We start from the raw sequence: 22,158 nt of genomic DNA, 5'->3' as shown, positions 1-22,158 counted from the left end.
AAACGGCGTCGATATCCCAGACACTGAACGATATTGTCTGGACCCCTGTCATTTGGGTTGTCGTTTGACTGGTCTAAGGCTGGCAGGATGCAGGGATCTTGTCACCAAGACGGAGACGGACCACGAAATCTCACCGGGCCTCCGCCTTGTGGACAAGGCATCGCCATTCAGCTCCGCCAACCTACCAGTATTATTCAGAGACTTCGGTACAACATTGTTCCGAAATTGCCGTCATATCATGACTTGATTTACGTAGCATAAATTATCCATCATAACTGTGTGGTCATGATGATCACAATCCGTAAAAAAGTCCACAAATGTTTGGGAAACAATTAATGTTTTTACTCCATTTCACAAGATGTGATAATGGGGAATAAATCAATTTGCATGCCCAGAGGACAGCATAAATGGTAAAGATATCTCAAAACGAGTGTTATATCTGCATAGAAGTGAATTTGAATACTGCCCATCATCCATCCATTGACAATGTCAGTGCACTTAGGTTCCTCCCGTCGCTTAAGCAGCAGTAGCAGCCTGAGAAGTCTGCTTGATCTCAAGCTCAAGAAGAGCTTCGGTAACGCTGTTGACAGCTTGACCAGTAGCTTTAATATCCTTGGTAGCCTGCTCGATGTTGAGCTGCTTATCAGTCCACAGAGGCTCCTGTACATTGTCCTGCTCGCCAACACCAATGAAGCCACCCTCGGCAGCCCAATCAGAGGTTCGCTTGATGTCGAGACGAGTCCAGATCTCATCGATAGCCTCAACAAGCTGGTCACGGTACTCCTTGATGTGTCCGGGAGTTGGGGTCACGCGGAGCCGCTCCTGGCCAACAGGAACCGTCGGGTAATTGATAGCCTGGACGTAGATTCCGTAGTCATTGAGGAGCATGTCGGAGGCCTCCTTTGCAGTTTCGGCGTTGCCAACAAGGATAGGTACAATGTGAGAAGGATTGGGGATGACGGGAATGTCCCGAGCATTCATAGCTTCCTTGACAGCGCGAGTGTGTAGCTGCTGGAGTCGTCGATCACCATCAAAGTCCATCTGGTACTCGATGGAAGCCTGAGCACCGGCCATTGTGGCAGGGGGCAGAGAAGTAGTGAAAATGAAGCCAGGGGCCAATGACCGGATCATATCAATGAATTTGGCACTGCCTGCGATGTAGCCACCAACACAACCATAAGCTTTGCCCAGAGTGCCAGTAATAATGTCAATTCGGTCCATGATGGTTCCGCGAGGGGCGCCATTGGCGTGTGCCTCCCAGTCAAGGTGCTCAGCGACACCAGCACCGTGAGGTCCGTACATACCGACGGCATGCACCTCATCGAGAAAGGTAATGGCACCGTACTTGTCGGCGAGATCACAGATCTCCTCGATAGGACCAATAGAGCCGCACATACTATAGACTGACTCGAAGGCGATGATCTTGGGCACATGCAGAGGAAGGGATGCCAACTTAGCCTCGAGATCTTGCACATCGTTATGCTTGAAAACAATCTTCTTGGTGCCGGAATGGCGAATACCCTGAATCATGGACGCGTGATTCAGGCTGTCGGAGAGAATGACACAATCGGGCATCTTGCTGCCGAGCGTGGCGAGAGTCGCATCATTGGCGACATAGCAGGAACTGAAGACAAGAGCACCCTCCTTAGCGTGCAGCTTTGCCAAGGTACTCTCGAGCTCAACAGCGTGCCTGTTATGGCCAGAGATGTTTCGAGTTCCACCAGCGCCAGCGCCATACTCCTCCAATGTCTCATGCATCTTTCGGAGGACATGAGGGTTGCGGCCCATTCCTAAATAATCGTTGGCGCACCATACAGTTACTCGATCCTCCTTGTCGGACATATGCGCACGGGGAAACTCTTTGGCCAAACGGTTGATGTTGTTGAAATAGCGGTATGATTTGTCCTTGTGCTTCTTCTCGAGCTCGGCATTGTAGAATCCTTCGTAATCAAATTTACCAGGAGAGTGGAAGCCGGCGGCAGCGGCAGCAGCGGTCGGAGAAGCAGAAGTAGGCTTTCGGGTTGCGTGAACACCAGGAGGCGCGGGAGCTGAGGGGTAAGAGTCAGAATAAGAATAGACGGCATTACCCAGAGCACTTCTAGCTGAAAGACAACTTACCATTGTCACGGCCATCAAAGAGCGGGCGGTCGACAGCGCGAGCCTCTTTATTGCGGGTAGTGTGAATCTTGGCCTTACCAGTCTTAGAGTGGCCGGAGAAAGCACGAACAGAACCAGAAGCGCGACTCTTGGCGGTCTGAACGGCCATGGCCTTTCCCATGACAGGGCATCGCTGGCCAAGCAGCTGAAGCTTTGACATGGTGCCGCCGCATGGAGAGGCGGGAGCCGGAAGGGCACGAGTCGAGGTGGACAGGGCACGCAGAGTGGCAGGCGTGGCCGTCTTCATGAAAGGGCACATGGCCTTGGACTGACGAAGGACGGCATCCATTGTTGCGTGTATTCGACAATATTCGTAGAATTGAGAGGACAATGCCTTCGTCGAGTAAATCGGAGGGGCAAAACGTGGCGTTTTCGGACTTGGAGGGGCAAATATGCGAGACGTGCGAAAAAAACGAACAAGGGCTTACAGTCAGCCGCAAGAAGTGAGGCAATCCACAGCAATTGAGCCTTTAGCAGCTAACTGGAGAAAAGCGAGGTCGGCGGTGTCGAAATGTGAGGGGAGAGAAACGGAAGAGGACAGTGGAAAATACAGCGGCTATGTGTGACTGAGGTAGGATTGGAATCAATAATAAGTCGGCGGTGGTTCGGCAAGAACGGTCGGTCATTGACCCACTGAATGCTTCCGTTTCGGTTCCGTCCTTTTTCTTCGTTCTCTCCACCTCTGACAAGCGCTCAACGAGTTCAACTCCGCGCGAATTTCCCTATTCGGTCAAGTGAGCTGTGCATTCCTCTACCGACCTATGCATGGCATTATCCTGCAGACTGGTCTAGGCGTATGTATACTTGTACAGGTTGCCTTAGTTTGACACGTGAATTGTTTGAGCCACTCTAGGCAGTCAGCTTGGTAATATGAATAACCTAAGGTCCCAAGATGAGAGGTACTTTATAACCTGTATCAACGTCCCTACAACAGATACTCACCAGAAGTACTTACCAGGTATTCTTCACCAGTTGTGAAGAATATAACAGCGGCCTACAGCGGCCCGCAGCCTCAAAAGGTGAAAGCCCGCACATGCCGATATTGGTACGTACAGGGGAGACAGCGCCCGAGTCAAACTCAGGGACAGCCGTAACGAAATACCTCACTCGTGATTGGCTGGTTCTTTTTGCACTCTAGATCCCAGCAAGGGCTAGATCTGTCCATCGTTGAAGTGTCATTGAAAGGCGGACATGACGAGGTTCATCAACTGAAAGACTTCCATCATTCCGAAGAAAGAGAATTAGTAACTAACATAATAAGGGTTCCGAATGCCCTAACTTGTTATTATGTTCGGCATGCAGCAACTTTGTCAGACATGATACTACGTACTAAAGGATTGCATGTCAGGCCAGATCCCGAGTCTGAAATTAACCACCCTCGGCCTCGTACTAATAGTAAATGTCTCGTACGATGCATACCCACTGCTCAACCATTGAGTTATCCCGTCTTCTTCCTCCCAAGTATGGATGGTTATGGATGTAGGTAGAGTGGTAAAAAGCTACCTACAGCTCCGTATGCTAAGGCTTTTTCGCCCATCCCCGAAACCGGTGGTTTTGCACGTACTCATTAAACGCACTAGTTATAATGCAAGATTTTCCTTGTTGAACAAATTGGGGCATAATTGCCGAAGTCTATCGTCTATAATTCTTTGTAACTTCAACAAGAAGAGAATCCTTTCTTATGGCTGAAGATATCCTGGGAACATAATTACTGCTTCACCGAACTGTCCAGATGGTGATCATGTCGGTAGGAACTCTTGAAGCAACAGAAAACATCGAATGCGTTCAAACATGGCAGAGGAAAGAAATACTTGCAGAATACATCTCTCGACCTACAATGCAAATCATCTAGCTACCTAGTTTCCAACTCTAAGACCACGGATTACTTGCTGCGTGAAGTTTATTATTGATAGATATCTGCCGGGGGACTAAATATGGGCTTGACAATTGAACCCACTTGCCGCTCTAAACAGATCTGCATATTAATGCGTCCTCAAAAAGGGTATCATCTGGCTCAATGCTATGCCATGCCGTAAACGCCATCGAAACCTATCTTCCCGTAGACACCATACTATCACCATTCCCTTCTGCATGATCCCGTGAACTCCAATCCTCAATCGAAACGAACGATATTATAAGATCTCTCAAGTTAGAGACCAGGCGTAACATCCCTGAAACCAAACTGTCCTTCTCGAGTGCCCATTGCAGGTGATGTTCGGGTTTTCTCTTCAAAAAGGGCCTCATTTGCCCATGGTGGTAGACGGAATGCTCGGTTTCTCCTATTGTCCGCCGCTTCCCGCATTACTTTCATATCATCCGTAGCCCGGGATCGCTTCTCACCCTGGTGCGAGCTTCGACGCCTGATGTTCTGCAAATTCTTTGAAATAACAAATTAGTGAAGGTGCGCAAAAAGGGAAAGGTGAGGAGAAAAAGGAGGTTGGAGAGTGGCAAAAAAGAGGGCTGTCCAGAGCTGGGGTTTGATGAGCATCATACATTTGGGTCGGGAGAACTGGTCTTTTCAAGTGCCCGAGTAGCGATCTCCGTTTCGGTGAGTGCATTGATGGCTTCGAGTCGCTTTTCGAGATCTTTCTCTTCCGCTTGAGCCAAGTATTCTGGCGCTATAAGGCCTGTGGCAATTGCAATCACCCATTTTTCGTGCGACAGAAGCTGAATGAGTACCCTCCAATGCTTTGTGTCTGGGAGCAACCCATACTGGCCCTTCCTACGGACCTCGTTCACACGTATGGTTGTGGACTTGGCTATCTCACCAGGTTGACCTTTTGTTTGTAGCACATTGCGTTGTTGCATTTTTTGAAGGCTTTCCCGCAGACAGCCCTCGAACTCGACCATAGCAGGGTTCTCGGTTACGTTGAAGACTCCACCTTGCTTAAAGATGGGACTCGCGCGCGACTGTGCAGGAATGGCCGGGGTCGATTGCGGCTCAATCACTGGCACAGAATGATTAAGTTCTCCGAAAAAGGTGTTCGCACCAGCCATTGGCATTGGTGCTGGGCCATGGCTAGAAGCTGCAGGTTGCTGGGCCATAGCCTGGTTTGTCTTATTGTATGTGTAAGCAGGGAACCCAAAAGCATGCCAAGAGGGGGGGGGGACTTACAGGTGAGCTCGTTTCGTGAGATATTTTCTCGGCGCCTGAGACATCCTGTTCAAGAGACGGAGCGGTTGCTGGAGGCGAAAATCGTACCTGGTGAAGCATACCTGAAGCATCATCAATCGATCGAGGGGCAAGCTGTTGAGGTAACGAACTCGCACGAAGAAGTTCATCTTGTTCTCCATACAACCTAGCCTGCTCCTTTAAATCCACTAGGCCTTTCGCCCTCAAATACTCCTCTGGGTTGGTTTCTCGAAGACGATTCAGTTCGATCATTTGAGCTACTTGCTTCTTCTCATCTTCAGTAAGCGCAGCGCCAAGATCTTCCTCTTCGAAAGTGTCCGTTGTCACAATGGATCGGATGCTCTCGCCGTTCTGGCGATGATTTATAAGTTTGTCCAGAATTCTGTCCTTGCCCAGATAAGGGGTGAGATCGCTTGGCGGACAATCTCTGATCACCGACACTACGTCGCCTTTGCGCTTTGACCAGCTGATGGGATTCTTCTTGTCAACAACTCGCGATGCCAGCTGCATTTTGAAAACTTGTCTGTTGTGAAGATTATCTTCGAAAGTTCCTGCGACCATGAAACGGTAAACGAATACAGGTTTTTGCTGGCCGATACGATAAGCTCGGCCCACCGCTTGTTGCTCATCCGATGGGTTATATCTGACGTCAAAAATGACAACCCTGTTCGCTCCCTGAATGTTGAGTCCTACACCACCAGCAGTTGTAGATATCAGAAACACCTCTTTGCTACCCTCATTGAAGTCTTTTGTCTGCCGCTGTCGACTCGGAACTGGTGTGCTGCCATCTAGACGAGAAACTGTCCTTCTCTGCATTCTGCACATGTTTTCGATATAATTCAATGTTTGCAAGGACTGACTGAAAATGAGCACCTTGTCTTTGACTTGACGCGCCTCGTCGAGTATGATTGTCAGTAGTTCTGTCTTTAATGAAAGCGTTGGCGTGTCCAAGTCCCTAAAAGAATGCAACGTTTTCAAGAACTCTGGAATCATAGACTTGGGGAAGGACTTGTCTTCATTGTCATTGTTCGAGCGGATGCCCTTTTGAATTGCTTTCACCTTTGCTTCAAAGCATCGTGGGTGGCTGCAAATCAATCCAAGATGGTTGATGGCAGCAAAAGTCTCAGCTTGCGAGTCCGTGCCTTCTCTTCCTACACCCCTGATGTACAATTGGTACAACTGCTTCTGAGGTATCGTCGGAGGCACGAATATGATGAACTCCTGCTTTGGTGGCAAGTCGTTTTTTAGGGCAGCGATCGTGTGGCGATTGATCTTCGGTGCCACAAGTTGCTCAAGCGCCTTCAGCCTCATTTGTGCCCTCCTTTTTTCAGTTGGTGTGCTGTCGTTATAGAGGCCTCGCTCGACTGGGGTGGCATATATGTGGCTAAACTCGGAGAACGGGCCAAGGAAGTTGGGGGCAACCCAGTCTATCATGGCAAAATACTCCAGTACACTGTTCGACAGTGGTGACCCTGTAAGTGCAATGCGACTCTTTGTCCTAAAGCGCGAACAAGCCAGGTTAGTTTGCGACTCCCGATTCTTCATCTTATGCGCCTCATCGGCGATGACCACGTCTGGACGATTTGTCAGAAGATCGGCTAGCTCATCTGACATGTTCATGATTATTTTGAACATCTCGTAGCCAAGTGTAAGGACGCCTCTGCCGGAAGCCCACGACGACACCACCGTAGCCCTTTCCTCGACCGGTGTATTAGATGAGACCTTGCGTAGCTCACCCAGTAGATCCGCTGGTGCCCATTTGAGGAGCTCATCCATCCAATTGTCCACCAAGGCAGCTGGACAAAGGACCAGAATCCGCGGTTCCCTCAGATCTGCGGGTATTTGAGCCACCACAGATGGATCTTTGGACTGTCCGGCCTCTGCCAAAGCCACGAGGACAGTGATGACTTGCATCGTTTTGCCGAGTCCCATTGTGTGGGCAAGCAAACAACCTTGTCGAACACTGGGGTCTCGCACAATCTGGTTCCAAATGAATCGGACGCCATCAATCTGGTGATCCTTGATGCGACGACCAATATCCTCATGGATGTAGATAAGACCTTGGTCTTCTTCTTTGCTTTCGTTTATGATGAGGCGAGTCCCATCCCGTGACACTGAGCCATCCAGTGCGAGGGTCTCCCTCAATTTCTTTCTGCGAGCCTCTTGTTCCCTAAGCCTTTGATTCTCGCGTTCTCGAAGATCCACGGCTGCTTTATCGCGGATGATTTCTTTTTCTTTTGGTCTTCGACGCCCCGCACGCCCTTCCTCGAACACATCGTCAAGGTCATCCATCTCATCCTGTTCTTCTGGGAAAAGGTCATCGAGAATATCCATGTCTTGTCTATAGATTTGACTATCCTGGGGGAAGTGAGGCTTAAGAGCCGCTATGAACAGACAGAGAGGTTCGAAGAATTTGACTCGTGCCTGGTTCAATGTTTTTCTCAACTTTCCCATTTTATAGGAAAGCATTTGTTCTTCTGTTGTGTGTTGACACACGAAGAAGCAGCGACAAAGACGTACAACGTCAAAAAGGACCACCTTTACGTTGTCCTGTGGTAGCTGTTCGGGATCTTCAAGGGGTTCAAATAAATATGGCTGGATATGCCCCTCCCATACATTATTGGGGTGATCTGATAATATCAGATCTACTGCTGACTTCCGCCGGGCATGTTCCATGTGCCACATCTCACCGATCAACAATCGCCAGCGATCGTTGCGCTTGACGTATGTTTTAAGCGGTTGAGATGCAAGCTTCTGAAGATCGCCAAAGCTCTCAATGGGTGGGAGCTGAAAGCCACCAACTTGACATGGAGAACGTCGCTTTTCTGGGCTGGTCTCTTGCCTTTGGTTTTCGTCGGGATCCTTTTTAGAGACATGGTTAATGGGAGCCTGGCAATCGACAACATCGGGTTCAAGTGGGCTGTTTTGGACGTTAGCCAAGTCGCCCTTTGCCAAGCTCTCTCCATTGGTGATGGTTGCATCAGAAGGGCCTGCATCGAGAGTTTCTTTTACAAAAAGATTCTTTCCGAGAGGGGTGGCGTTTCCTCGATCTCCATTCAAGGGATTATTCGCTTGCTTGGCAGGACTAGTCAAATCGATGGGATTAGTCATGTCATAACCCAAGCCTTGGGGTTCATCTATGTCATCCTGAGTTAAATCCATGAAGTCAGTTTCCAAGTCTTCCCATTCCTGCTTCATAGGGAGAGGCGTTGGATCCCGATCAGTCGTCAACCCATTTTCAATTGCAGCCACGTGGTTGTCAGGAACGACGAAGTCTTCCTCTTCGGAGCTAGTCAGGATCTCGTCTTCCATAAGGGCCAGAGTGTCCAGCTGCCGCGTGGTGCGTGGTTTCGGACGAGCCACTGTTTGTGGTTTTGGGGGTGGCCTTGACGATTCAAGCAACTTAATCAACCACTCCTGATACTTCTTGTCTTCCAAACTTTGCTCAAGGCTCTTGGCTGCATCTCGATAATGTGCCTCGGAGGCCGAGTCAATCTTCTGGATTTCTAGACAGAGTTTCTGGAGTCGTTCGAAAAGATGCTTAGCCATTTTGTAAGCATTCTGAATTTGTATACCCTTAATGCCGAGGCGGCGAGATTTCTGCCAAAGACTATAAGCTTTCCGTTCATACTTGGGGAGCTTCTTCTCAGTCCAGTTTTCCTCAATAGCTGTTATAGCCTCGTTCAATATCTCTGCGATTCGCTCAGCTGTGACAAAAGGATAAGGCTGGGTATTGTTGTCAAGAGCGTCAAGTCTCTCGTTCTCGGCCTCTTCTTCCTTTATCTCCCTCAAGGTCTCAGCGTCCAGTTCTTTGTCAAGGTCGGTGAGTTCGAGGATCTCGTCAGACTCGTTGGAAAGATGACTTGCCGACCTAGAGGAATGGATAGGTATGCGATAGCGGCCCGTGAGAAGCCGCTTGAGCATGTTGTTTGCCGCGAGTCTTCTTCCAGGTGGGATTGTATTTATGCTGAATGAAGTAAAGGAATCGTCACTCTCATTGAGGAGAGAACTCAACATGCCAGTTGGGGTCAGCATGTCCTCCCTTGAAATCTTGCCCTTGCCTAGGTAGGCATACGAGGGTGCATTATCCCACGGAAAGTCAGCAGAGTCATCGTCTGCAAACTCCACCCCAGCCTTAGTAATCGCGTAGTCAAGCACATCAGCTTCCGTAGGGAGGAAAGCGGGATCGGCGTTCCTTGGTATGTCTGTCAACAGCATGGGCGCCACTCGCCTGCGTTTACTAGACCTCTCATGAAACTCGGGAAGTTGGTCTGGAGGCTCATGAATGGGCGGCTGGCGAGAATGCGTTGAGAGTTGAAGCTGGCCATCTGCTTCGTGTGTGTGCGTGTGGTTTTGATTATCTGACTCCTCCTGCAATGGGTCCCCTGCAGCATGAGGATTCGTTCCATTGGTATCAGAAACGGAAACGGGCGTCTCCTTTTCTTTACAATGATCACGGTTCAGAAGATTCAAGGATTGCTGTTGTTCCGTGGCATGTGTTGAGGTTTCGGTTTCCTCGCCAGGGAATCCAGATTGTTTTCGCCTGAAGTCGGCTTGCCATTCCCAATACCCTTTGCTTTTAGAACGGAGAGTAACAATAGCTTCTGCGAGGGCAGCTTTGTGGCGGGCGATCCTAATGCCGAGACAGTCCATCAACTCTTGACGCGAACACACATGTTCAAAGGTCAATAGAGTCTTGCCATCAAACTCCTCCTCCTGGATACGTGTGGCGAGGAATGCAGGATCTCGACTCCATGGGACCCCAGGAGCGCAGAGTCTTTTAACAACCACGTCGATATCCCAGGAATAGGGATCATCCACAATGTCATCCATTTGGCGACACACGTGCTGAGAAGAGCACAGATAATTCTTCTATCGAACTTGTTATTAAACATCAATTAAGAGAAATAGTCATGAAGGGGAAGAGACATACGTGAAAACCCTTATTATACTTCAAAGCATGCGCTTTTGTGACAGGCCTGCTGAGTAAAGGCCCAGCGACTAGAATATGTGCGGGAGGAAATGTGCATAGCCGCCGCCGCTTGGCCGCGTTTGACAAGGGCCACTCAAGGCTGAATCCTCGTTGTGTTATAGCGCTAAATAAAATCCCAAATGCTCAAAAAAGATGAAGACTTGGGTATCAAAGGCTTGGAAGAAAAGTATGAGGTGAAGTGAAGGTGTAAGCAGAGCGCAAGAGAGGTGAAACCGTGCGAAGGGGAAAAGAAAATCTCAAGGCTGGCTTCTCTATGAGTTCTATGAGATCGCTAGAGTGAAGAAAAACAGAAGGGAAAAGAATCAATCGAGTTTCGCAGAAACCATAGGTGCAAAGTTGAGCGATGTTGGAGAGAGTGCCTTCTTTTCCATTCAGAGCGAGCGCGTTTGATGCACGGTACCCAAAGGCAACGGTACTGTGCGTGTGAAAGTGGCAACCACCTCCATTCAGGACCGGGAATGGCAGCTTGGGTCTGTCACGTGACTCTGCGAGTTCCAACAAGCAAGGAAGGTGCACTTGGTATTGGCCTTGGAGGTAATTGACTACCTACTATAGGTAGGTATAGTTAGTAGGTAAAAAGCTAAAGAAGGAAGAAGAAGAGAATGGGAACATTTGAAAAGGGAGAATGAAGCGCGTGGGAAAGAGAAGACAATGGCAAAAGGTAGCAGTCTTTTCCATCCATTCTACTCTGCAATACTACTCCGTACAGGGACTTATTTTGTGTCTGGTATTTACTCAGGTACTGGGTAAGCTACCTCACAACCTTAGGTAGGTAACCTCGGGGAGAAAAGAAAACTCGAGACATTGACCATAAGTGACAAAAAGGCTTGGGTAATTTACAGAAGTGTGGATGCCTTTTGCTGAATTTATTTTGATATCCCATGTAAAGGTACGGCGTTTTCTTGCTCCCTGAGGGTAATGTACAAGTGGGTTCCGATCACATCACTCCGTATCCCAGGTACATCACATCCATTTACTCTATTGTGACGGATCCATTGTCCTCAGCTTCATCTTGTTCATGCATACTAGAGATCGACCAGTATACGCTGCTGTGTTTGGCGCGGCCCCAAGATATCAATACAAGGTAGAATGACAATCCCGCCGGAAGTGAAGAGCAAAACAGGATGCCTACCTAGGTACCTATTACTTTACTCGATAATATATGTATAAAATTCACAATCTGCTACCCCGCTATCGTAAATGCCCCTCATAAAACACCCAAATAAAGTACTACGCCAAACGCAGAGTCCTTTGAGTCCAATTGCCGTCTAGAGGGTGAACCAATTCGCCGTGGGTCTCGCAAATGGTCTATCGCCTAAAATTAGACATTTGAACATGAGGACGAGCCTTTTATCTTCAGGTATTCCGCGTCCCGCACCCACTGTAATTATTAAGCCACCCCGTTCAGCTAAGCACACAAGCCAGCGTCTTGACTAATACACCAAGGACTTTTCATACTTCTCTTCCATACCTACCTTGACTAAGGTATTCTGTCATCAACAGTATCTCTCGATTCCTGTCACTCGGTGGACATCTCATTGCAAAGCCTAGGTCAGTTCCAGCATAATGGCTTCTCTCACAGACGGGAGATACCCACCCACTCTCAAGGCCGAAGAAAAGGACGCCCTCATCGAGACCGTCAAGGACTGGTCAATAGGTAATGGCCTCGCAGTCAGGCCTCCTCCCACAGTCATACCCGCCGAGGCAGACCCCAAAAGCATCGCTGCTATCAATGTTCCTGTGACCCTCTTCCCAAGTCCATTTCCCAAGCAATGCTTCGCGCAGGGTAAGGCAGTTCAAAAGACTTACAACGAGCTGTATGCCTCAGTGAGCAGGGATGAAGAGTTCTTGGCTCAGGTTGTGAAGGAGTGAGTACACCTCCGGTTTGCAAGCTATCATTTCTAAATTAGTTTAGGGTCTCAGATGGTGATGAGTTTATTCGAAACTTATGGGACGTCCATACCAAGGTTAAGGCTGAGGGATATACACAGGCAAGTGTTTCTTAGTTCCGTCAAAGACGCCTTATTAACAAGATCATAGCCCCTGTCTCTAGGCTTGTTCCGCTCAGACTACATGGTGCATCAGGATACCGAAGCCCCGAATTCTTCTTTGCAAGTCAAGCAGGTTGAGTTCAATACCATTGCGTCTTCTTTTGGCGGTCTCTCGACACACACCTCTGCTCTCCATAAGTAATTCGACTCCTTTCGTAAGCTATCCATTTAATAAACCGAGGCTAATGAGAGCAGGTATCTTGCTGCAGCCGAGTACCCGATTTTGGAGAACTCTATTACCCAAGGATCACTAGACCTGCCCGAGAACGCCAGCACTCGTGGCTTAGCAGCAGGTATCGTGAAAGCGTACAACATTTATCCCGACTCTGAACTTGGCCACCAGAAGTGCGTCATCTTTCTCGTGCAAGATGGTGAGAGGAATATCTTCGACCAGCGCCATCTTGAATACCAAATCTCTAGCTCTTCGTCATCTATCCCTGTGTTCCGACTACCTTATTCCCAAATCCTACAGCACAGCAAGATTGCAGACACCTCTAGACGCCAGCTTCTATACCTCCTTCCAAGAAACCCTTCCAAGATTTACGAAGTTGCTGTGATCTACATGCGATCTGGATATGGGCCTTCTGACTACCCTGATCAACGAGCTTGGGAGGCTCGTTATCACCTGGAGAGGTCGAATGCTATCAAATGCCCCAGTGTCCTGACTCAATTAGCTGGAACGAAGAAGGTTCAACAAATTCTTGCAACACCACGCCCTTCCACAGAGTCCTCGGCTCTTAGTAGGTTCATTCGCGATGACACGGATGAGGCAGCTGAGTTATGGCGCACATTTACCAACATCTACCCGATGGACAGCAGTGATGCCGGCCTTGAGGCCCGGAAGAAGGCCCTCGACCCCAAGATCTGTCAAAGTTATGTGTTGAAGCCCCAGCGTGAAGGTGGTGGCAACAACATCTATCGGGGGGCTATCCCAGACTTCCTCAAATCTGTTCCCGAATCCCACTGGGGGTCTTATATTCTCATGGAGCTCATCACTCCCCCACCGGTCAATAACATCATTCTTCGCAATGGCAATCTAGAGCAAGGCGGTGTCATCTGCGAGCTGGGCATTTATGGTACTTGCATTTGGGACCAGAGCACAGGCAAAGTTCACCACAATGAGGAAGCCGGGTATCTTTTGCGTACAAAGGGCGATAAGAGCGAGGAAGGTGGGGTCGCAGCTGGTTTCGGATGTATGGACAGTTGTGCGTTGGTGTAGATGCTCTTAGATTCCAGGCATAGCTCTTTCAGCATCTATAAGGTATCAACACCATACAATTTCTTGCTGACAACCAGGCCCACCTCCGTAGAGGAATCCTTCCTTGCTGTAATAGAAACTTGCCCAAACGGAGGAGAATCCGCCGTGCGTCTGAAGAGCTGGGGTCACACATAGGTATTTATGACCACAAGGCAGTCTGGGTACGATTTAGTGCTTTGACAACCCTTCCTAAACCATGGGCTCTATTCAGTAGCTTGTATAAGCGAACACACGACGAAGGAATAAGTGCGTGATCAGCAAAGTTTATTGCATCGTGATATCATACAGATCCTCCTAAGGTTGCGCACAACACTCATCGTACATTACATCCATACATTAACATCCAACAAAAGAAACGTGTCATAATGAGAGAGGAGAACAGGCAGGCAGAAAACTACGGCCAGACGATTTATTTGTGACCATGTTACAAGGAATTCGGTTGATATTTGCTGCTTACTCGCCCTGCTCAGGAGCCTGAGGACGTCGGAGAACCTCGAGTGTGCCTCAAGAATGGTTAGCTGTGGTAAATAGTACCTAGGGAGGAGTAAACATACGCTGGACGACATTGAAGCTGGTGCGGTTCTGACCGTTGGAGTCGGTGTAGGTGCTCAAGGAGGCATCACCCTCGACGTAGACGCTGGCACTAAGTAACAGTCAGCACAAAATACCACGTGTTGCAATTGCATTTATAAGTTATCGCACCCTTTAGGAAGGTTCATGAGATAATCGCGCTGAGGGCCCTCGGCGAAGCTAGTGACTCGGAACCAACTGGTCTTGCGGTTGTCTCGAGTGCCGCTGTTGCTGGCCACAGCGTAGCGGAGGACTTCGCGACCGGTGCTGGTGGAGTGAACCTCGGGGGTGTCGGCGAGATTACCAATGATGGTGATCTTGGCCAGAGGTCGAGGGGTGGTGGTGCTAAAGGCCCGGACAGCAGAGGCAGGGGCGACAGCGGCGCGTCGGAAGACGGAGGAGAAAGACATGTTTGCTTGTTTGTGTGATACGTTGTTGGTGAAGAGCTGAAGCTGGGAACTGGGACGGCGAGGGTATGGGTGGTGTTGATAAGGTGGACACTGGAGGACTGAGCTTTAGTGTGCTTGTCGCGTCAAGACGGTTTGTTTCGAAACCCTGATACGCGATAGGGTGGGCAAGCTGAGATTGGAATTCAGGGATGCTCCCTCAATGCGCTATTTGATTGGCTCAGATTGCTGGTGTTGTGCGACCCGGTAGATGGGTGCCGCTAAGTATGGAGTGCTGGATAACTGCATATCTGCGACCGTAACTACCGTACACTGGGATTTGAATACGACCTCGCATTTATGCGCATTAACGTTAAACCTACTAGCCTAGGTACCATTAGTAAAGTTCTAATAGATGTCTCGAAAGCATAATCAAACCCGTCCAACTTCCGCGTGGCCAAGAAGTGGTCCATTCCAAAAGCAGACTTCGCTTCTCGGTGAATCGGAAGAAACGAATCACTTCCTCTAGCATAGACTGTCTAAATTATTCACTAGCGGAGACTGAAATCACCATTTCAGTTGCACTGTAATGGCGGTCCTTGTTCATCCTCCCATCGAGGTTAGTTAGTACTTTAGACCGCGGTGCTGAGTGCTCTGGATCACTCCCAATAAATGATCCAGTCGGTCGGTATATGTTGCTGAGAAATGGCCATGCTATACGGCTCAGACTTTAGCATCGCCGACTTCCTTATCAACTTTACTAGATCGAACAGACCTGTTTCTATGTATGTACTTTGTAAATGAGCTTTGAAGCACCCATGTATTGCAGCCTATTGAGCCTTATTCAGTGGTCTTGCTCGCTCACCCCTGCCAGATCCACTTACCCGATCGGGTTGTCAATAGACGCCCACAATAGCCGCGCCTTATACAACCAGACATGACAGTAACGCCAAAATCCAAATGGAGGCGGAGATTCCAGCTTCTTCATTATTGAAAGGGGGAGGAGGGGGCTAATGATAGTTCCCCGAGCGAAAATATGCTGCTAATTAGGGACCCAGGAACGCCAATTGGCATGCCGCCCCTTCATCTCATCTCATGTCTAAGTGACGGTATGGCCACCTTATTGAGCCCTCCACCATGACACATCTAGCTGCCATTGACTTACTTCTTCCTTTCATTATATACTATTTAAGTCCTGCTCGACATAGCCAACAGAGCCATTGCTCCCTGGGTGAGGTCCTTGCGCTTCCCGCTCTAATCAACCGTTGAGCCAAGACGTAAACGTCGGGAGCCATCTTGCATCTATCACCATCACCAACAACTCCAAGTTTCTTTGACCGTGACAGATCTTGAGATATATTCACCCCTTCTTTCCCTCCTCCTTCGCTGTCGTCATGATCGACTCAGCTCACCTGTTTGGTCGCGACGACTTGTCTATCATCGTGGCACCTGGACCTGGAACCATCACCACTCCATCTCTCACAGCCAACCTTGTTTGCAGAGTTCTCTTCGGGCTCATCGCCAATATTGCCTGTATAGTCCCTCTGAAGAACCTCTACCGCAATGGTGAATTCGCAGCTGTTGTCTTTATTGCCAACATCGAATGGTCAAATCTCGACACAATAATCAACGCCCTCGTTTGGCGGAACGACGACACTAGCAAGTGGTGGAATGGCGAAGTATTCTGCGATGTCAATGCCTACTACGTCAGCTTCACTGGCGCCTTATTCGGAACTTGCCTCCTGGCCATCATGCGGAATCTCGCCCAGCAAGTCGGCCTCCTTCGTGCCAATGCCCTCACAGTTCGGGAGAGACGCCGGCGTAACCTGGTCCAGGCACTCATCATGTTCCCTCTTCCAATTATCCAGGTCGCATGGGTCTGGCCATTGACTACTCAGCGGTACGCAGTAGCTACCCTGGCTGGATGCAGCTGGATTGCATGGCCTTCGTGGCCATATATGGTCTTCTTCGTCCTGGCCCCTGTTACAGTCGCACTGGTAACATCCGGATATGCGAGTGAGTCTATGCCTCCCTTATCACCGACCCATACATAAGTCCAAGGTAGTTAACATCACACAGTCCTTGTCTATATACGCTTTCGTGACATTGCAAGAACCACTCGTTCGGCGGTCAACAGCAGCAGGTCTGCTAACCAACGCGCTCAGAGGACGAAGCGTCGCCTTTACCTGATGGTGTTGGCCATCTTAGTCCCTTATCTACCTCTTGTGGTCACCCTTGCTATTCTAAACATGCTGAAGGCATTTCCTCTTCAACCCTTTGATTACGACCTCATCCATAACCGAGTGATCCCTTATCCATGGTCGGCAGTCATTTTTGTCCCTTCCAATGGTGTCAACTTCGGGTATCTGAACAACTGCTATATCCACATCCTTTCCGCCATTCCTGTCGTCATCTTTTTCGGCATGACCAAGGACGCCATGAATAGTTATCGTCGCGGCCTGCTATGTCTTGGCTTTGGATGTCTCTTCCCCAAGCTTCACGAGGAGTATGACCCTGACAGGACAATCGGTGGGAGCGGTTCTGGACACTCTCGCTTTATGAGCTCCACGACTTCGACGTGAGTAAATAACTGGGGGATTTTCTCGTTTGTATAACTAACTTGACATAGTACCTCTTCGATATCGAGCAAGATCAGGAGTCTTCTGTCTCAGCGCAATTTGAGCACGGCGTCCTCTGCAAGCCTCAACCCAATATCTTTACAGTCCACCGACGCTCCCGCCGTGACCGGTGAATATGAGTTAGGACCTCGAGTGGGTGGGTTACAAGTATCACAGTCGCCTTTACGGGAGATTTCCTATCCTCCCCCAACTATCCCGACTTTCTCGGAACCCATCAACCCACCTCCTCGTAATCCTTTCCTCTTCCGGACGCGCTTCGATATGTCCGTCATTCCATTCCGTTCACTCTCATCGTTTCGCTTCGGTAAGAAGAAGGATAAACGACACCCGCTTGATCGCGGTCTGCCTCTTGACTCTCTCCCCTCCGTCGTCAACAACCAGTTGTGGGAGAACAGCTCCGCTATGCAGCCCTGCAACCAGACACTTGTTTGGGCTGATAGAGAGATCGCCCCAAGTCCGGGTATTTTTACTACTGAGTCCAGTCTGTTGGTTCCCATGTCGTCGACGTATTCTGTTACAACTGAACCACTACAGGAAACATATCGGCGCTAGGAGCGAACGTATGGCTGGGCGAGATGATAAACACTATACATTCAGTTGATGCAATGGGATCCCTGTCTTTTATCTTCTTTATCGCCATTTTGTTTTTAACATAGCTCGTATTTCCCGGGCTCGATATCATTGCAGGCGATGGCGTAGGTATGAAAAGTTTTTACTCTGGTTTAGATGTACATCGTCAAGTACTTTTACAAGTCTTGATAATTCACCTTTCATGAACTCCTTCTCTCCTTTTACTGCTGAAAAGTGGGCTATTGAGCCTAGGTGAGCCTTAATTTGGATTTTGCTATCGTTTTAAGAGCGAAAGAGGCACTAGATTAATCCCTACGCTTTTATCTAGTATATATATTGTAATGAGGAGCTTTCCGAACCCCAGTGTCATATTTTACCCATACTTCATAACCACCCCACCCCGACTTTTAATAGTGACCGTGAAACCCATTGGTATCATAATAATCAAAAGAGATAAAAAGAAATTGGGTATGTGAAATGACTTGGTAGATAAAAAGGAATGAGAGAAAAGGAAACTAATTCGGAGTACAATGGATTCCGAAAAAGTTGCGGAGGACGTTGGTTACATGTCTTTGGCGTGCCTCTGAAGCTTACGCATGGCCTCACGATGAACGTCAAGAAGGTCGCCGTTTCGCATTCGGTCGTCAAAGGCTTTGTCAGCCCATTCCCTTTCCCGCTGCTGCGTCTCGCGGCGCTGGGCTTCGGCTTGCTTTTGGCTCAAAAGGATGTTGCGGCTCATGTCTACACTGCGCTGGACCTCAACTTCTCTGCTGGCTAAGAGAGACGATGGGGTGAAGGGTGTCTCACGGCCAGAACTGCTGATGGCAGGGGTACCTGCGCGTAACTCATGTTGGACTGACTGTCGGAATGTCGCAAGTGCAGCCTCGCGGGCTGCAGAAGTGGGAAGAGTTGACACACGTTTCGGTTGGTGGGTGTTCAATAGTGCTTCTGAACTATTGAAACCGTTACTGTTGCTGCCGCCACTGAGCCGCTGCAAAGATGGTGTTGAGATAGAAGGGCTTAAACTGCTCTGTCGCAAGAGTTCCTTCCTCTGATTAAGTGGCAAGTCGTCCACATCTACACCAATAGCGGCGGCGTACATCGGATAATTGTTGAGTGATCCTGCGTCGCTCGAAGCTCTGTGGCGTGTAGGAAGGTTCATGTCAGATGAGCTGGGCACTAGGTTCCCGGCCGATTTATTGCGGAGGTACATCTCTCGTTGACCAAGGAGAGTCTGGGGGCTCGAATAAGATACAACGCCTGGTGTTGAAGTGCGTTGACTTTCATTTGCCGCTGGAGCAGTCATGTTTTGCACCTCCATGGTTTCCTCCTCAGCAATCGCTGGAGTCAGGCTTGGAACAGTTTGTTCTTCTGCAATTGGAGCAATTCCGCCTGAGGCTATTCGCAAGCCTCCCGAAGAAGTTCGTGCCATAAGGCTACTAGGGGGAGTGGTCCCAGGGCTTCGGCTCTGACTCTCGCCTGTGAGTAGAGCGAGAGCGGCTGGGACGTGTTGCTTTACGTTGCGCCTTGAAGCAGTGTGCGAGTAATTGGACGCCTGAGAGTCCGGTCTTGAAATCATGGGTGCAGGGGTTCCTTCGGCTGACGATTTTCGAAGCTCGTCGACATGCACTGGTGCGGGCGCCTCGACGGTCGGAACTGCTGGGTTTTGAGATACTTCGATGTGGATTTGATCAACTTCGGGAGCTTCAGCATTGCTCAGATGCTTCGCCCACTCGTTGGTCCTATAGGAAAGTGCTACCCGCGAGAGTGACCTAGGTAGGCGATCTTTAGTCAAACTAACACGGGCTGATGAGCCAGAAGTTGCGGATCTGGTCTTTCCCACTTCACCCGAGGCAGGCTCTTCGGCCTTGATGGCTTCGTTTCCATCAGCACGCATGAACGCCTCCTGGCCGATTGGAGGCGGACTCGGTTTGCCCTTATCGTCCTTCTCCGAGAGCTCGGCGTTAATCTCAATGCTCTTTGGGCGCTCTGAAATCGGACGTGACTGGCGACCATCACCACTCAGGCTGTCGTCATCAATTGTCGCCGCAACTGAACCGTCATCGTCTCGTGGTCGCGATCGTGGAATCACTAACTCATCAGTACTTTCGCCATGTTCGTTTTCTTGATAGTCTCCAAAGACACGACTAGATCGGTGTGAAATGTTGCCAAGAAGCTCCATTGATCCCCGGGACAGGCGAGAAAGTCGCTTAGCAAGCGAGTGTCGTTGGTCCGAAGTATGAATTCCAGTATCTTCTTCTTCATCGGCGAAGGTCGCCACCGAAGAACGATCACCGTTCGTCAGCGCATCGTCATTATCATCAGCGACAGGAATGGTGAATGGGAGAGGAACGACAGGAGGTATAGCAGATTTGGTAACAGATGAATGCGTCGAGGTGCGCCGATCAACCTCTTCGCTTTTGAAGGGGAGATTTTGCATAGCAGTTCCAGTATCCAGTTGCTGATAGCCTCTTTGGATGGCTGGTTGTACTGCATCGTCCGTGGCAACGCGAACTGTGACCCTGCCGTCTTCATCTTGGTCAGAAGACATTAATGTTACGGTGGGTTGTTCTTTGGTTTGAGCAGCATCTGGCATCTCAGACATTTCGATGACCTCGACAATCGAAGTCGAGCGTGTTTTAGAGGAGTCCGTTTGGCTGCTGCGATTCTTTTTTTCGTTTGTGGGCTCTGCATCGTCCGAGTCACGCGAGGCTGTCAAGCTTCCGACGTCTCCATCGCCATATATTCTCTCCCACTGGCGCCTTTCTCGAGCGTTCGCTTCTTCGACGTTCCGGCCTACTTGCTCCTCTTCCTCGCGGAGGTTGCGTTCTCCTTCAGCAGCTTCCTCTGCCTTCTTTTCACGTTTCTCCCGGACAATTTTCCATAATTTGATCTGTGAGATAATACCAAAGAGAAAGATGATGATGATGGCTGCAGTTTCCACGCGGATACCCTTAGTAACCGGGTATGTATTTGCACCAAGAGGGAATAAATCATCGTTCAGTTCCCAAACCCAGGTCCAAAATTCCTTCAGTCCAGCCCGGCTGAAGCAGTCTATTCCCAAGACTGTAATAGTGGCCCCAGAAAAGGCGATCATAAGGATAAGCGCCCAGTCTCGAGTATAATGGCTGAAGTAGAATGCAAACCCACCCAAGGTGAAGCAAGCAATAAAGATGGCTTTCGCAACCACAGGCCCGAGTAACCCTCCGGGAACTAAGCAAAGAAGCCACATGCTAATGCAGAAGCCACCCAGGGCACAGCCTAGACCTTCGGTGATCTCCCGAAAAAACATGGAGGCTCCGCCGAGGACGCACCCGGAGATGACAGCGGCAACCACATAGCCCCCCTGTAGAGCATCGCTGACTTCGGATTTCATGACATAAACAATGAGGACGGTAACGCCCAACGAGGCAGCGAAAGCAGTTGAAAAGAAAGTATGGATCATTCGGTTCTTGATCCCGACAAGGCCATATGCGAGGCCAGTAATAAGTAAGATAGTTCCTGCAACGCCCCAGCCCGGGGTGAGCCTAGGCTCGATGGGCAGCTGTCCAGCGGGTATCGTAGCTAGGAAATGTCAGTTGATGTCTCAATCAATGTTTTCTGTCCATCAATACCATTGTAGTACGAGGAATCATCAAGTCCGCTTTCGAGGGAGCCATCTGTGCTGGTTGATGAAGGGTCCGAACTTTGTGTTTTCTCTGTCTCAGTAGCAGTCACTGAGATAGACTCGGTTTGAGACTGAGATTCTGAGGCATCGGATAGTTCTGTCTGCTTCGCGGAAACTTTGCTAGTCTTGGTGGCAGTACTGGGCCCATGCGTTGACGTCGTGCTAGAATCGATTGCCGTTGTCTTCTCTGGGTTGTCGTCCGCTCTCGGGACTATCCTTAAAACCTCTCCGCTAACATGCTGCACAATCAAAAGTAGACAGAGCAATGCCCACAGCCGAGGCCACCGAGAGTACATTGTAGGTTGATGGAATAAGTGATATATAAGATATCGATGATATGAAACCAAAAAGTCGCCGCAATAGTATGAGATTATGCAAGCATCATCAAGTGCTAAGCTCAAAGTGTTCAAACGAGAGTTTAAATAAGAAGAGAAACAAGAGAGAAAGACAGAAGCCTAGATCGAAAGCAGTTGAGAAGTGATCCTGCTGCGTGAGATTCTGAACGGATCAGATTTGGATGAAGGGTTTAGTTGGTAACGGAGGCGATGTCAAGATAGCAGGTGATAAAAAGCAGAAATGAAAAAAGAACGTATGACCAAGGCGCTTTTGGTGTAATCTCAACCGCTACTATGTTCGAACAATTGGATGTGATAATATCGACGTCGAATCGGCAGCACAGCGCGGGACGTCAGAGAAACAGAGCAAGCCCTCAAATCAAGATCAGACACCTCCAG

At 49.3% G+C, this 22,158-nt stretch overlaps 6 protein-coding genes across 6 annotated transcripts; 2 read left to right on the top strand and 4 right to left on the bottom strand.

Moving 5' to 3' along the window:
- Positions 1–516: 516 nt before the first annotated feature.
- On the bottom strand, positions 517–2,446 carry FTJAE_8632 (5-aminolevulinate synthase mitochondrial; the record flags this gene model as incomplete). Its single annotated transcript, XM_037355469.1, has 2 exons — positions 517–2,048; positions 2,119–2,446. 2 exons carry the CDS (start codon positions 2,444–2,446, stop codon positions 517–519), a joined length of 1,860 nt encoding a protein of 619 aa, XP_037204349.1.
- A 1,860-nt stretch (positions 2,447–4,306) lies between these two features.
- FTJAE_8631 (DNA repair rhp54) lies at positions 4,307–10,123 on the bottom strand (the record flags this gene model as incomplete). The annotated part of the gene is made up of 3 exons (XM_037355468.1): positions 4,307–4,525; positions 4,651–5,214; positions 5,273–10,123. 3 exons carry the CDS (start codon positions 10,121–10,123, stop codon positions 4,307–4,309), a joined length of 5,634 nt encoding a protein of 1,877 aa, XP_037204348.1.
- Positions 10,124–11,849: 1,726 nt separating this feature from the next.
- Positions 11,850–13,553, top strand: FTJAE_8630 (glutathione synthetase; the record flags this gene model as incomplete). The annotated part of the gene is made up of 4 exons (XM_037355467.1): positions 11,850–12,151; positions 12,199–12,278; positions 12,337–12,472; positions 12,530–13,553. The coding sequence occupies 4 exons, from the start codon at positions 11,850–11,852 to the stop codon at positions 13,551–13,553; spliced, it is 1,542 nt and encodes a 513-aa protein (XP_037204347.1).
- Positions 13,554–14,045: 492 nt separating this feature from the next.
- On the bottom strand, positions 14,046–14,572 carry FTJAE_8629 (single-stranded DNA-binding protein; the record flags this gene model as incomplete). The annotated part of the gene is made up of 3 exons (XM_037355465.1): positions 14,046–14,095; positions 14,147–14,235; positions 14,295–14,572. 3 exons carry the CDS (start codon positions 14,570–14,572, stop codon positions 14,046–14,048), a joined length of 417 nt encoding a protein of 138 aa, XP_037204346.1.
- Positions 14,573–15,942: 1,370 nt separating this feature from the next.
- FTJAE_8628 (pheromone a factor receptor) lies at positions 15,943–17,739 on the top strand (the record flags this gene model as incomplete). Its single annotated transcript, XM_037355464.1, has 3 exons — positions 15,943–16,564; positions 16,628–17,126; positions 17,178–17,739. The coding sequence occupies 3 exons, from the start codon at positions 15,943–15,945 to the stop codon at positions 17,737–17,739; spliced, it is 1,683 nt and encodes a 560-aa protein (XP_037204345.1).
- Positions 17,740–18,319: 580 nt separating this feature from the next.
- Positions 18,320–21,720, bottom strand: FTJAE_8627 (sulfite exporter family; the record flags this gene model as incomplete). Its single annotated transcript, XM_037355463.1, has 2 exons — positions 18,320–21,321; positions 21,372–21,720. 2 exons carry the CDS (start codon positions 21,718–21,720, stop codon positions 18,320–18,322), a joined length of 3,351 nt encoding a protein of 1,116 aa, XP_037204344.1.
- Positions 21,721–22,158: the final 438 nt, after the last annotated feature.

This window comes from Fusarium tjaetaba (assembly GCF_013396195.1).
Source record: "Fusarium tjaetaba strain NRRL 66243 chromosome Unknown NRRL66243_c0000188, whole genome shotgun sequence".
Taxonomy (NCBI): Eukaryota; Fungi; Ascomycota; class Sordariomycetes; order Hypocreales; family Nectriaceae; genus Fusarium; species Fusarium tjaetaba.
Note: the sequence above shows the minus strand (reverse complement) of the source record. Positions and strands in the feature narration are given on the sequence as shown.